At 35.6% G+C, this 14,757-nt stretch overlaps 2 protein-coding genes across 3 annotated transcripts; both read left to right on the top strand.

The window, feature by feature from the left end:
* The first annotated feature begins 758 nt into the window (after positions 1-758).
* On the top strand, positions 759-4,044 carry LOC306854421 (uncharacterized protein). Its single transcript, XM_079392388.1, has 10 exons — positions 759-1,119; positions 1,367-1,714; positions 1,907-2,002; positions 2,114-2,170; positions 2,261-2,320; positions 3,009-3,038; positions 3,149-3,211; positions 3,299-3,358; positions 3,445-3,504; positions 3,631-4,044. Exons 1-10 carry the CDS (start codon positions 1,056-1,058, stop codon positions 3,663-3,665), a joined length of 873 nt encoding a protein of 290 aa, XP_079248514.1. The 5' UTR covers positions 759-1,055; the 3' UTR covers positions 3,666-4,044.
* A 1,353-nt stretch (positions 4,045-5,397) lies between these two features.
* LOC306854504 (putative ATP-dependent RNA helicase DHX40) lies at positions 5,398-14,695 on the top strand. 2 transcript variants are annotated; one of them, XM_079392596.1, is made up of 8 exons: positions 5,398-5,783; positions 5,877-6,013; positions 13,101-13,215; positions 13,314-13,422; positions 13,504-13,598; positions 13,676-13,745; positions 13,867-14,029; positions 14,142-14,695. In XM_079392596.1, the coding sequence occupies exons 3-8, from the start codon at positions 13,181-13,183 to the stop codon at positions 14,258-14,260; spliced, it is 591 nt and encodes a 196-aa protein (XP_079248722.1). In that variant the 5' UTR covers positions 5,398-5,783; positions 5,877-6,013; positions 13,101-13,180; the 3' UTR covers positions 14,261-14,695. The 2 variants fall into 2 exon arrangements, with proteins under 2 accessions (XP_079248722.1, XP_079248723.1); XM_079392597.1 differs by lacking the exon at positions 13,101-13,215 and having other exon boundaries at positions 5,431-5,783; positions 14,142-14,460.
* Positions 14,696-14,757: the final 62 nt, after the last annotated feature.

The raw sequence follows: 14,757 nt of genomic DNA, 5'->3' as shown, positions 1-14,757 counted from the left end.
AAGCGCTCTACATTGTGAGGGGTGATGTCTCCTTGTCCACCACCAGTGTGCAGCATCCACCTGGATGATGCGACGGCAGCCATAGTGCGCCAGAACGCCCACCACACACCAGCTTATTGGTGGAGAGGAGACAGAGTGATGAAGCCAATCAGTGTAAGGGGATGATTAGGAGGCCATGATGGTCAGAGACCAATGGGGAAATTTGGCCAGGATGCCGAGGTCACACCTCTACTCTTTTCAAAAGACATCCTGGGATTTTTAATGACCACAGAGAGTCAGGAAAGTCTCTTTGACTAGTGCATATTTGAGCCTATATTTAGTATAATTAAAATACTTAAGTACTGTTAAAATCAGATACTCCAAAACTTTTACTCAAGTTGTTTTGGAATTGGTGACTTGTAACTTTGTAGTGGAGTAATTTTCACTGTAAGGTATCTGTACTTTTACTCAAGCCAGTACTCTTTACATCTCTGGTATATAGTAACCTACATTTTGACAATAACTTTGCAAAATATGCAAATTAAGGCAGATATTGCTTAGCAGTTATCCAATAACATATCAGTTCTGTCATAAGATGAAACTGTATGACATTAGCAATGCTTTCTAAGTGAGTTTGACAAGAGTTATTTGTTGCATACTATTCTCACCATATAGTTTTATCACAGCCGGATGCATATAATTACATGAGATGATCTCACTTTGACTTTGCTACAGGATGTGGTAAAAATGGAAATCTGTTGCTTGAACTGAGATAAGTAGCCCAGCGTTTGACTCTACAACCTCAAAACACTCTAATGCAAAAGTAAATCTATCTACCCTCAGCCTTTAATGCTATGAAATGCATCATCAAGCACATTTTTCACAGTTTGGCCACTGCTGCATCGCTAACCTGGCTGTAGAAAATCATATGTATGTGACGAGTCACTTATGCTGTGAAATTGCAGCCCCAGGCCCCCACATGTAAGACGCTGTGCGTGTGTGTTTGCAGGAAATAACACGAGAAGGACATCAGCCTACACATTCTCTGTCTTGGTCTTGCAACTTTGACACTTTGGATGTCATGCATCATGCACATTTCACATCTTTGGATATTTTTTGGTGCTTTGGTGTCTTCAAACGGTAGGTTCAAAATTTATTGTCAGTTATAATGTGGTTTATATGGCATGGGGGTAAAATAGACATTTATAATTTTGACTATTATAATTTATAATAGTATTAATAAAAGTATGTTTAAAGTTAACAAATCAGATATTTCTTTAGCATTATGTATGTTATGTTTGCTAGCAAATGACTCTTAAAAGATTAAAATGTGTGCATGTGTGATATCATACTGAATCATTTATATTTTGATGCCCCTTCATTTTAGCTCTGGACCGCTGGAATACAAAATGTAGAGAGATCACCGTCAACGCCTCTCTGAAATCTGAAGTCTTTCTCCCATGTCACTTTAATATAAGTGGCTACAATGAAACAGTGGAAGTGAATTGGAGCCACTATTCCCATCTTGTAACAATCATGATTAATGGCAGAATCAACTTTGTGAGTCCTACTGGACGACTGAATGTTTTTCCACTTCTATCTAAACATGGAAACTTCTCCATCCTCATCCATGATCTGCAGTCTTCAGACATTTCCACATACACATGTGAGCTGAAGAGTGAATGCTGGAGGGTGAAGATCAATGAACATGTGAAGATCAATGGACCTCCGTACAGTAAGATCAGGGGTCTTATTCTCACAAGTGCTATATATAACTGCACTAGCATACATTCAGGCAAATGTTAATGTAAATGTATACAATATATTTAACAAATCAATGGTTTAGTTATTCTGTTACCTTTTACATTCTCGCAGATTCATGACTTTTTGTGTCATTATACATATAATGTATTTTTTTTCTTTGTAGGATTCAAAGAGTTCAATCCCTGGTTCTACTTTGCAGCTGGAGCTGGATTGTTTATTCTCCTTTTTATCACAATCTGCCTATTATCAAAATTCTATGGTGAGCATTGTTTCCTTACATTTTTAGATAAAAGTTAAGTAAAAAAAAATAAAAGTAATAATTAATGTATTTACTCAAATAAATGTTTTAAATAAATCTTCTCTTGGACAGCAAAGTATGTAAATTCATCATCCAAATCTGATCCAGTTAATGGCGTACAGAGTGCAGGTGAGAAGTATAACACACCTGATGAGTTCTTGATGTTCAGTGGCATTCTGTGGAGTTTCTTGACCTCTATAAAAATCATATGACCTTTAGGTAGTAATTTCCCTGAAGAAACACACAATACAGAAAGCAGCGGACATAGAAACAAGAGGGGTAAGAATATTAATACTAACATATTAACTTACATATTATTATACTTACATATTAAACCAAGGCTGCTTGGAACATTTGAGAGAAAAATACATTAAACGTGCATATTGTTTTTTTGTTAAATAATTGCATTTTTTGATACAGTAAAAACAGTAATATTGTGAATTATTAAGAATTATAAATATTATTACTTATAATATAAGTATTTTCTATTTTAAAACGTCATAATTTTCATTAACCATTATTCCAGTATTCAGTGTCAGTGTAAGATAAAAAATAACAAACAGAAAGAAATGACTAATTTTATTTGCATGTTTGCACATTTATCAAAAGTGACAATAAAGACCTCTGTAATATAAGTTTTCTTCTTATTATTATTATCATTTATTTCAAATAAATGCTGAACTACTGTTTTCAATTACATTTATTCATTTAGCAGACGCAAAGCGACTTCCAAATGAGGAATACAACAAGAAATTCATCATTAAGAGGCAAAATAAACACAAGAAGTGTTTGTAATACAACGTTTCAGACATCGTTTAGAATAGGGAGGGACTCAATTGAATCATTGCACTGCACATTCCATTTTGGAATTTCAACAGACCAAATTTTTTTCTGTTATGATATGGTATTATTGATTAGATTAGCTCAGAATAAACATTTTGTTTGTCTGTTGATCTTATTTCTGAAGGTGTGAGGAGGGGCCCCTCAACTGTTTATGGTATGGATGATGTATTTGAACTGTTTTCACTGTGTTAGTTTTGATTTATTTATTTTTTTCATGATTTTGGGTAAAATTATTAATTATTTTTATTTTATTTTTTTGGCCAGAAAATGACATACATGCTCCAAATCAAAGTTCTGCTGTGGTGCAGGGGCAACATCCTCAGAGAGGTGAATCATCATTTTCGGTTCTTGATTTATTGCAGTGTTACTTTACAAGATAAATGATGCAAATCTAATTTTGAAAAAAAAAATCAGCCTTCAGAGCTGTTCCTGAGCCAACTACAAGTCATCCTTCAGATGTAATACCATATTATGGTAAGGCAATATTTGTGCTTGAAAAAACAGATTATCTGTATTTGATATAACTGAAATAACCTAAACATTTGTTTGAAATATTTCAGTCAACCAGGTGGAGCTCTCCACTCCAGCAAATGCTGGCAAAAAACAGAAAAAACAAAAACGTAATTACTTTTCATTGTTCTTAAATGTCATTTATTTTGTATATTAATGAAGTTATGGCACATGGCACTTTTTCAGAACAATTATCACAACCAAAAAAAACGTGTTTTCTTTCATTTCTCTGGCAGATTATCAGTTTAAGAATCCAGTATACAATGACTGAAGTGATCAGAAGTCAACGACAGAATCCAGTTCCACAGAATCCAGAATACACCTTTCAGACTTCATTACATAATTTTTCATTATAAACAGTTCACTATCTCAATAAATGCTGATGTTTAAAATGGTTCATGGAAATCACATTCATCTCATTAAAATAAAATCTGTTAAGTAACATACACAAATCACTGAATGAAAAAACTAATGCTTCAGAATTATTATTATCTTTATAGAACATTCAGTTTGTCACAAACTGACCTTTACATTTTTTTAAATTTGTGAAATTAGTTTACAGAAATTAGCAAATAAATTGTTGGATATTTTGATCTGGTGGTCACTTGTTTTCCGAACACAATTAGTCATAAAATTCTCTCTTTTCAATCAAAATTCTTGTAAATCTACTTTATTGTATTTATTTTGAAACTACATACTGTAATATGATGCACATAACCAGTGTTGGGGGTAACGCATTACAAGTAACGCGCGTTACGTAATCAGATTACTTTTTTCAAGTAACTAGTAAAGTAATGCATTACTTTTTAATTTACAAGAAAATATCTGAGTTACTTTTTCAAAAAAGTAACGGCAGTTACTTTGTTGTCCCATTTATTGACTGACAAGTCTCCTGTCCCCATGTGGAGAAAAATCGTAAGTACAGAGGTGTTGTGTGTGAACATGATGTTACTGTAGTTCTAGACTAAATGTGAATGTGCATTAATTCATCCCACTCACAAAAAAAAAAAAATATTTAGTATTCATCAAAATGAATTAAAACAGAATATGACGCAAACCTGCAATAATTAAATATGTTGAATAACACAATTTAGATTAGATTAGATTAGATTCAACTTTATTGTCATTGCACATGTAAGGTACAGGGCAACAAAATGCAGTTAGCATCTAACCAGAAGTGCAATAAGCAGAGGTACAGGATATACAGTGCCTACAATATGTTACATATGTACAGAAATATACAGATAAGGCAGTACTATGGACATAATTTACAAATTTTTAAATACGTGATATACAGATGGGTGATATGAACATACTATACAGATGGATTATGCAGTAAATGTATGTACACTGTGAGCAAAAACTATGAACATAATTACAAATGGATATGAATAAGCTATACATTAAGATATATAAACACTAGTGCAATGAACACTGAAAGTGCATAGAAAATAAAAATTTCCAGTACATAGTACTCAGTGTGTAGATGGATTTTGTATCTAATCCCATTTTATTAAGCAATGTCTTTGCTGCTGACCTTTGATGACCAGCTCAACCATACTAATAAGCAAAAATGACTTTAGATAAACTAACAATTGTGCTTCATTGTTTTTTTTTTTTATTGCTGAAGAGTGTTGAACCTTCTTCCCCTGCGTTCTACTGTACAGACGTGAACTCTTCCTTCAGCCTGAGGTTTATTCATTACACTTTTTGGTGTGAAAGGGCTTTTATATTTGCTATAAATAGAACTTCTTATATTAAAAACAAACAATCAAGCCCTGCTCATATTTAAAAAGTAACGCAACGCATTACTTTCCATAAAAAGTAACTAAGTAACGTAATTTGTTACTTTTTTTAGGGAGTAACGCAATATTGTAATGCATTACTTTTAAAAGTAACTTTCCCCAACACTGCACATAACAGCTGCTAGAGTGAACGCCACTGAAACCCTGCAGTGAACACAGCGGTGCTATATCATCCTGTGCTGCAGGTGGCGCTAATGTGTTTTCGTGAGCTGTGAGTAAAAACAGATATGCGTTCAAACGCTGATGTAAAACCAACTGACAACTTGTAAACAAGATGAAACAAGGTCTTCTGCGCCAAAATAACGTGTGATTATGATTTATTAATATTCTGCTGAGCTTTTAGTAATCACAAGAGGTGAAATATCTATAGAGTTAAGCAACGTTAGGAAGTGGATGAACGGTCATAGACATGTGAAAATCAGAGAAGAGCAGAGAAACAGAGAAGTATGAATCAAGAAAGCTGCCTATTTATCAGCACGAAGACAAACTCGTCCAGGCTGTGAAGGAAAACACCTTCCTGATCGTAACTGGTGAAACTGGCAGTGGAAAGACCACCCAGCTGCCTCAGTACTTGTATAAAGCAGGTATGTAAGTGCATGACCATTGAACTGGAATTGAAAGGCATGTGTGTTGGATCTATTCCTCTTCTTCAGCATGACTGTGTTTTTTTTGTTCAGGTCTTTGCAGGATTGGTGTGACTCAGCCTAGGAGGGTTGCAGCCATCACTGTAGCCCAGAGGGTGTCCCATGAGATGGGGGTCAGGCTGGGTGAGGAGGTGGGATACCAAGTGCGCTTCGATGACTGCTCTACAAAGGTACGAGATTACACTCCTATTTAACACTTCAACATTTGTATCTCAGAAACAAAGGTACAAAAGCTGTAACCGGGACAGGGCCTTTTCAAAAGTTACGCGTCTGTACATTTATTAGTGCCTATTAGTAAAATAATACTTTTATTCAGCAAGGATGGATAAAATGGGTTAAAATTTACATTTATAATGTTACACGTTTTTATTTGAAACAAATACTGTTCTTTTGAACCTTCTATACATCAAGGTTTCTCAAAAAAGTATCATGCTTTCAGCAGAAAAACATTGATAATGCTAAGAAATGTTTCTTGAGCAGCAAATCAACATATTAGAATTCAGAATATCAGATTTTTAAAGTATTATGTATGTGACACTGAAGATTGGAGTAATGACTGCTGAAAACTCATCTTAGCTGTCACAGGAATAAATTACATTTAATTATTAGTTATATTTTTAATAATATTAATGCTTTACAGTATTTTTTAGCCTTTTTGAGTGCAAGAGACTTATTTAAATAATATTAAAAATAATCTTACTAAACCCAAACATTTGAACGGAAGTGTGCATTGTAAATTTCATCGTCATATTTCATGTTGGACCATATATTGTTGTTATTGAGACTAAGGTCTGCATAATTTCAAGGCAGTACAACAAATATTACCACAATGCATAAGATATTAAATATATATATATATATTTTTTCATATTGTAGTACTGAGATTTAAATAGTTTTGCATTATAGGATAAATGCAAAAATCATGTCATAAAAAAGGGAAGTTTTTTTTTAGATTTACACATTTAATGATTTTTAGGAAGCAGCTAAAAGCGAGCATCGTCTGCGCTTTAGTATTTGTGTAGTAAACAAAACTACACATTCATTCATTCATTGCAGAAATCATGGCACATTATGCGTGATATAAACTGCTTCCACAGATTTATAGTATTACTATAGCATTTCATCTGAGCATTACGAATCACGTGTATGGCTTTGTTCTTGGTTCTAGGGCTGCAACAACTAATCGCTAAAATCGATAATAATCGATTATGAAAATCGTTGTCAACGAATGTCATTGTCGATTAGTTGGTCTGCTCACGTCACGGTGAGCGTTACTGATGACGTCACTTTCATGACAACAGTCACACGCGAAATGGCAGAGAGTAACTGTTAATCGGAGAGAAATGAGTATGACAGATCAATCGGCGGCAGAAAAAAGTGTGCGCCCCAAGTCATCTAAGGCATGGGAGCATTTTACATTAAATGCAGCAAATAAGACTGTAATCTGCAAGTTATGCAAAGCTGAGCTTGTGTGGCATGGAAGTACCACAGTGATGCACGAACACATGAAGAGGAAACACGTTGGTGTCACGGATGAAGGTGAAACATCAGCACGGTAAGCAACTGTATATCCTCATTACATGAAGATGTGAAAATAGTATAGTCTGGTTTAATAATTCAATACTACTGTGTAAACAGCTTTGTTTACCAACTTCGGGACAGTCACACTATCTATTTTGTCTTGAGCATCAGGTTGCGCAATCAGTTCAATAGCAGTTCGCTCGCAACATATGTGATGGATTAAAATAGCTCTACCGCAGAAATAGGTTAAATTAAATGGTTAAAGGCAAATTAAATATAAAGGCAGTTAATAACAGCAGTAATAAAAGATTGTTTTTTAGTCACTGTAGTCAGTGGTTTTTAGCGAATGCATAATTTTTCCTGTCCTGAGTTTATTGATTTAAAAACGATTGTTTTGCTTCCGCTAAAGAAAATAGTCCATTCCGTCTCTACGGTTAGAATTCTGCGTCCATAGCAACACTCTGTTTTTCATGGCAACGATGTGTTATATTTTGCAGCGAGCGGTCTGTTATCAAGAAATAACACACCGACCGCATTCTACATTGGAATTCAACCAAGCCATGTAATAAAAAGTTTTAATTGCTTTTCAAACGCGATCTACTGCAGCTCTACTACGTTCACACGCTTGTTTTCAGTCTTTCTATATCTAATTTATCAATATATCCTTATAATTAATTTAATTTTAAATAAAAAAATAATTGATTATATATTTTAGATGTTTTGGTTTATATCTTCACATCTGAACATCATGTCTGTGTAAATTTGTTTTACCAAAAATTGTTAAAACATAATATGTTGTATATAATTTTGATTTTTTTTTACATTAATCATGGTTGTCAACTTGCCAACAGTAATTATCATTTAAAACAATGCAAATATTGATTTACACATAAATTGTTTTTCCTTGCATACTCAAATGCTGTTTTTTTATTTCAGAAAGAAACAGCTCACCATGAGAGTTTGTTCAGAGGAGAAATCCCCCATGCACTCCTCAACAAGCAGCCATTGTAACAGATGCCATACTTAATATGTTGGTAACTGACATGCGGCCAATGTCAATGGTGGAAGATGAAGGATTCAAAAAAATGGTCAGCACACTCAACCCAGGATACATTCTTCCCTCAAGGACCCACTTCACAAAATTAATGGAGAGGAAGTATCAGGAGGCATTCCAAAAAATTAAGAGTGCTATAAACACCACCAACAGTAGAATGGCTTTAACTACTGATATATGGACAAGTGTTGCCACTGAAGCTTACCTTGGCATTACATGCCATTACATTGGGAATGTAATGAGCAAATTATAACTGTTCAAGGTAAAGTGCAAACTAAAGCACTTGCAGCAAGAAGGGAGATGGTGCAACAGCAAATTACCACCTCAACCATAAGAACCGCAGCTGAACCTTCAACATCTTTGCTTGACTCACTCCTTGAGGCTGGAAACAGCAGTGACGAAGAGAGCAGAGAGGAGAAAGCTGAGGAGGACCTCAACACTCAAATAAGAAATGAAGTCCTGGCTTACTTTGGTGAGAGGCCCCTAGCCAAGGAAGAAAATCCTTTGGATTGGTGGAGAGATAATAAAGATAAATATCCCACCTTGGCAAAATTAGCTAAATCCTACTTGTGTATCCCAAGCTCCTCAACACCATCTGAGCGTCTGTTTTCCGCTGCAGGTAACATAGCTTCCAAAAAGAGAGCCAGCCTCAGCCCAGAGCATGTGGACATGCTGACATTTTTGCATTCCAATTCAAAGTTTTGGAAGAGTGAATAAAAACATGTTCTTATGACCAACACTGAACAGTGACAGTTTTCCTCTTCTTCTGCATTCTACCTCTGTATCAAACAGTAACGTTTGTTTGTTTATTATTTATAATTTTGATATTTCAACAAAATACGCTGCTTAATATCTTATTACAAACATCTTTGTGTCCTAATTTCATAATGTGAAGTTTATATGAGCAGCACAACTCAATATTTAGTTTTGTTTATTTATATTTTGGATATTTAAAGAAGTTTTACTGTTTAAAAACTGGACAAACTTTTGTGTTTTAAGGTTTAAAATGTAAAAATTAAAGATTATATTAGTAAAACTCAATGTGTGGCTTTTGCACTTTTTAAAGTACACTTTGACACATAAATACCCTGATTTAGCGTTTTATTTAGTTATAACAAACAAAAAAATCTAACTGAATGATTTTTTTTATCCGATTAATCGATTAATCGAAAAATAATCGTCCGATTAATTGATTATCAAAATAATCGTTAGTTGCAGCCCTACTTGGTTCTCATCAACAGTATCTCCGCCATGATAGGCACTGAATGAATGACGGGCTTTCTGTTGTAACATCGCGCAAGGTACATAAGGGTGACATCTAGTGGAGAAGACTAATGATAAGAATCACATATGGGGTGTTTATCAAACGAAAGGCTGCATCCTGCGAAGGCTGCATTTCTCGGCTGCCACGTCATCAAACGTCGCTGAAGGCCATCTCAGTCGGAAGGATCCAGCCTTCATTTTGCGTCCTTCATTCAGCTGAATTTGAAAGATGCATGGGATGTATCCTCCGCGACCTTCAATCACCCACAATCCTTTGTGCCATTCCATTTCATGAAAAAAGATTTGTAATACAAAGTATTTTTCCAAAACTAAGTTTTATTAGTGTTTTTGTGTCATGACGGTGAGGGCGGGAACATTTGTGACGTAGCCACGCACACTTACTAGAGCGTCTCATTCTAGCGTTTATATGCCGATGACCAAGAACACCAAGTATGAGAAGAAAAATTATTTTAACATTTTAACTAGTATGAAACACAGTAATCCAGCTCAGAACTTCGAAACAAAAAAAGCAAAGCAAACATACAGTTACATTCTTATTGAGATCACTATTTTAATGACAAACGTGTGTGAAACGTGGTGTGTGACTGTGAGTGAGAGAGAGAGACTGAGTGAGTAAGAGAATGACAGCATAAAAATGAATACGCTATATTCACTCAAAATTGTGGCAACAGATTACAAGCAATATTATTAAATACATTTAACAAATTAGAATTGAGTAATAATTAATCTAATTAATTCCTTAAAAGTTAACCATTTAAAATGAGTAAAATTTACAAAAAAAAATTTTAAACAAAAATATCTGAATTAAGAATTCTTTCTTTTTTTTATTTACATTAATGCTACTCGACGTCGCCGGCGCTGCCATACTGCACTCGCACTCCTCTGAGGTAAATGTCCCGCGCAGCAGGTGCAGTGCTCTAATCTTGGTACTAGGGGCGATATTTTCAGAGCCCCCAAACCATAAAATTCGACGACGATGATTGGCAAAATATAAACTATATAAATATAAACGTAGCAACAGGGGAACCATTGGCTTAAATTCCAGCACTGTAGGGTTGAGCGAACTGGAGCCCAGGGAAGACAGCCTATTGGCTACTACTACACCAACATGAAGTGAATGCAAATATCATTCTGGAGAGTTCTAAACACATTCTAAAGTAAAACCATTAATAACATGTCATTAACACAGATCATTTTTCAAAATAAGAGATTATTAAAAACTTCTTATTATTAAATAAAAAAAAAAAATTAAAAATTGGCAGGGAGGTTAGTTCTATGGGCGAGTTGTATGTATATGTTGTATACATATACAGTTGTATGTATATGTATGTATATATATATATATATATATATATATATATATATATGTATGTGTATTCTACTTATGACTGGTTTTGTGGTCCAGGGTCACATACACACACATACACACACACATATATATATATATATATATACAAACCCGATTCCAAAAAAGTTGGGACACTGTACAAATTACGAATAAAAAAGGAATGCAATAATTTACAAATCTCATAAACTTATATTTTATTCACAATAGAATATAGATAACATATCAGATGTTGAAAGTGAGACATTTTGAAATGTTATGCCAAATATTGGCTCATTTTGGATTTCATGAGAGCTACACATTCCAAAAAAGTTGGGACAGGTAGCAATAAGAGGCCGGAAAAGTTAAATGTACATATAAGGAACAGCTGGAGGACCAATTTGCAACTTATTAGGTCAATTGGCAACATGATTGGGTATAAAAAGAGCCTCTCAGAGTGGCAGTGTCTCTCAGAAGTCAAGATGGCAAGAGGATCACCAATTCCCCCAATGCTGCGGCGAAAAATAGTGGAGCAATATCAGAAAGGAGTTTCTCAGAAAAAAATTGCAAAGAGTTTGAAGTTATCATCATCTACAGTGCATAATATCATCCAAAGATTCAGAGAATCTGGAACAATCTCTGTGCGTAAGGGTCAAGGCCGGAAAACCATACTGGATGCCCGTGATCTTCAGGCCCTTAGACGGCACTGCATCACATACAGGAATGCTACTGTAATGGAAATCACAACATGGGCTCAGGAATACTTCCAGAAAACATTGTCGGTGAACACAATCCACCGTGCCATTCGCCGTTGCCGGCTAAAACTCTATAGGTCAAAAAAGAAGCCATATCTAAACATGATCCAGAAGCGCAGGTGTTTTCTCTGGGCCAAGGCTTATTTAAAATGGACTGTGGCAAAGTGGAAAACTGTTCTGTGGTCAGACGAATCAAAATATGAAGTTCTTTTTGGAAAACTGGGACGCCATGTCATCCGGACTAAAGAGGACAAGGACAACCCAAGTTGTTATCAGCGCTCAGTTCAGAAGCCTGCATCTCTGATGGTATGGGGTTGCATGAGTGCGTGTGGCATGGGCAGCTTACACATCTGGAAAGGCACCATCAATGCTGAAAGGTATGTCCAAGTTCTAAAACAACATATGCTCCCATCCAGACGTTGTCTCTTTCAGGGAAGACCTTGCATTTTCCAACATGACAATGCCAGACCACATACTGCATCAATTACAACATCATGGCTGCGTAGAAGGAGGATCCGGGTACTGAAATGGCCAGCCTGCAGTCCAGATCTTTCACCCATAGAAAACATTTGGCGCATCATAAAGAGGAAGATGCGACAAAGAAGACCTAAGACAGTTGAGCAACTAGAAGCCTGTATTAGACAAGAATGGGACAACATTCCTATTCCTAAACTTGAGCAACTTGTCTCCTCAGTCCCCAGACGTTTGCAGACTGTTATAAAAAGAAGAGGGGATGCACAGTGGTAAACATGGCCTTGTCCCAACTTTTTTGAGATGTGTTGATGCCATGAAATTTAAAATAAACTTATTTTTCCCTTAAAATTATACATTTTCTCAGTTTAAACATTTGATATGTCATCTATGTTGTATTCTGAATAAAATATTGAAATTTGAAACTTGCACATCATTACATTCTGTTTTTATTCACAATTTGTACAGTGTCCCAACTTTTTTGGAATCGGGTTTGTATTCATACATACATACATATATATACACATACATATATACATGCGCACACACACACACACACATATATATATATATATATATATATATGTGTGTGTGTGTGTGTGTGTCTGTGTCTGTGTGTGACCCTGAACCACAAAACCAGCCATAAGTAGAATGGGTATAATGTTTGTAGCAATGGCCAACAATACGTTGTATGGGTCAAAATTATTGATTTTTCTTTTATGCCAAAAATAATTAGGATAGTTAACAATTATGCATTGCTAGGGACTTCATTTGGACAACTTTAAGGGTGATATATACTGTTCTAATATATTAGATGAATCCAACATCCTTTTTTTTTTTTTTTAAAGGTAAACCAGAAGGACAAAAGGAAGCAGAGATCAGACATAAAGAGATAGCAGCTTGTGCTGGTGGCTCCAATGATTTCCTCATGCTGCTCTGTGTGTTTGAGAAGTGCAGAGCGGGGTACACCATGACTGACCAAATGACTAAATAAATCCAGAACACTTTATAGAAATCATGTGAAATAATGGTATTCATTCTTATTTTGGTTCTTCTAATAGTGACAATCCATCTGCCTGGTGCAAAGAGCACTGGATCCACTGGCGAGCAGTGAAGTCAGCCTTCAGTGTTGAGACTCAGCTGAGGGAGATTCTTCTTCGCCTGAAGCAGGTAATTGTTTCTCTACAACAGTATTTGCATTTACTATTATAAGTGTGAATTCTTACGACTTGTTCTTGACTGTTTATGTAGCAGAAAGACTTTCCTCATGAGACGTTTGAGGGCAGTCGGAGTGAACTGCTGCGGCAGTGCCTTTGCCTGGGTTATTTCACCAATGTAGCCAGGAGGTGAGTGCCACACTGTTATTTTATTACATAATATGTATTTATCAAAGCCAGTATTCAAGCTGTTCGGTTTTCCTCAGATCTATTGGGAAATCATTCTGCACCATGGATGGACATGGGTCCAGTGTTCTCATTCACCCCTCATCATGTGTAAGGAATTAAAGACATCCGAAAATGAGATTTTTGTCATTATTCACTCACATTCATGTCATTTCTAAGCCTGTTGTATAATGGTTTTAGCCAAACACTTGCTTTAACTTCTTTTATTCAGCTCTTTGGTCAAGAATTGCATCTGGATTGGATCATCTTCCATGACGTGTTGGTCACCTCACGGGTGTACGTGAGAACAGTTTGTCCCATCCGTTACGAGTGGGTAAAGGACCTTTTACCGAAGCTGCATGAAATCGATGTCTATGAGCTGAGTATGGGAAGAGGTAACCGATGAAGAGATGGCGCAGTGGGAGAAGAAAGAGGCAGCAAGCTGAGCATTTTGATGTAGTTAAATTGTGTCATATTTTTGTAACACATTTTTTTGTGTTTAAACAGAAGCCACCGAGGATGCGGCAAAGAAGCTGGAAAAGCGAAACGATGAAAGTTCAATCACTGAGGCTCACGCTCGCTATTTGGAGCGAAAACAGCATCGGCTGCAAAGAAAAGGCACATGAGAGGATCAGATACTCACCACTGATACTGCAGCTGCTGAATACAAATATGAAAGACTTTATAATCTCAGATTGCAGAACATAATCCTCGTTTACTGCCACAGCACTCTGGTCCCTGTGGATTTTGAATATGGCTCTTGAGTCATAATATGTAATAAACATTTTATATCTTTAATGTAAATAAATAGTTTTTTTACTTTTTTATACAGTGTTATTTTTTAAACATGTTTAAAGTGCGGACAAAACATGACAGATTTTAAAACTGTCCCGCATCCAGTGCATTTGAGGGGAATTTTTCATTCATCTCAATGACTCAAATCTTTGACCCTAATAAGATTTGTTAAGATTAGTTCAGTGGCCCTTTCTACAGGTTACCAATAGGAGGTGATGAGTCATTGAGTCTTTCACTCAACTGATTTATTAAAGGGTTAGTTCACCAAAAACTGAAAATTGTGTCATGTACTCACCCTCAAGTTATTCCAAACTTATTTCAATATTTT

The sequence above is a fragment of the Barbus barbus genome (genome assembly GCF_936440315.1).
Source record: "Barbus barbus genome assembly, chromosome: 34".
NCBI lineage: Eukaryota > Metazoa > Chordata > Actinopteri > Cypriniformes > Cyprinidae > Barbus > Barbus barbus.
This window is presented reverse-complemented; position numbering and strand designations above follow the sequence as displayed.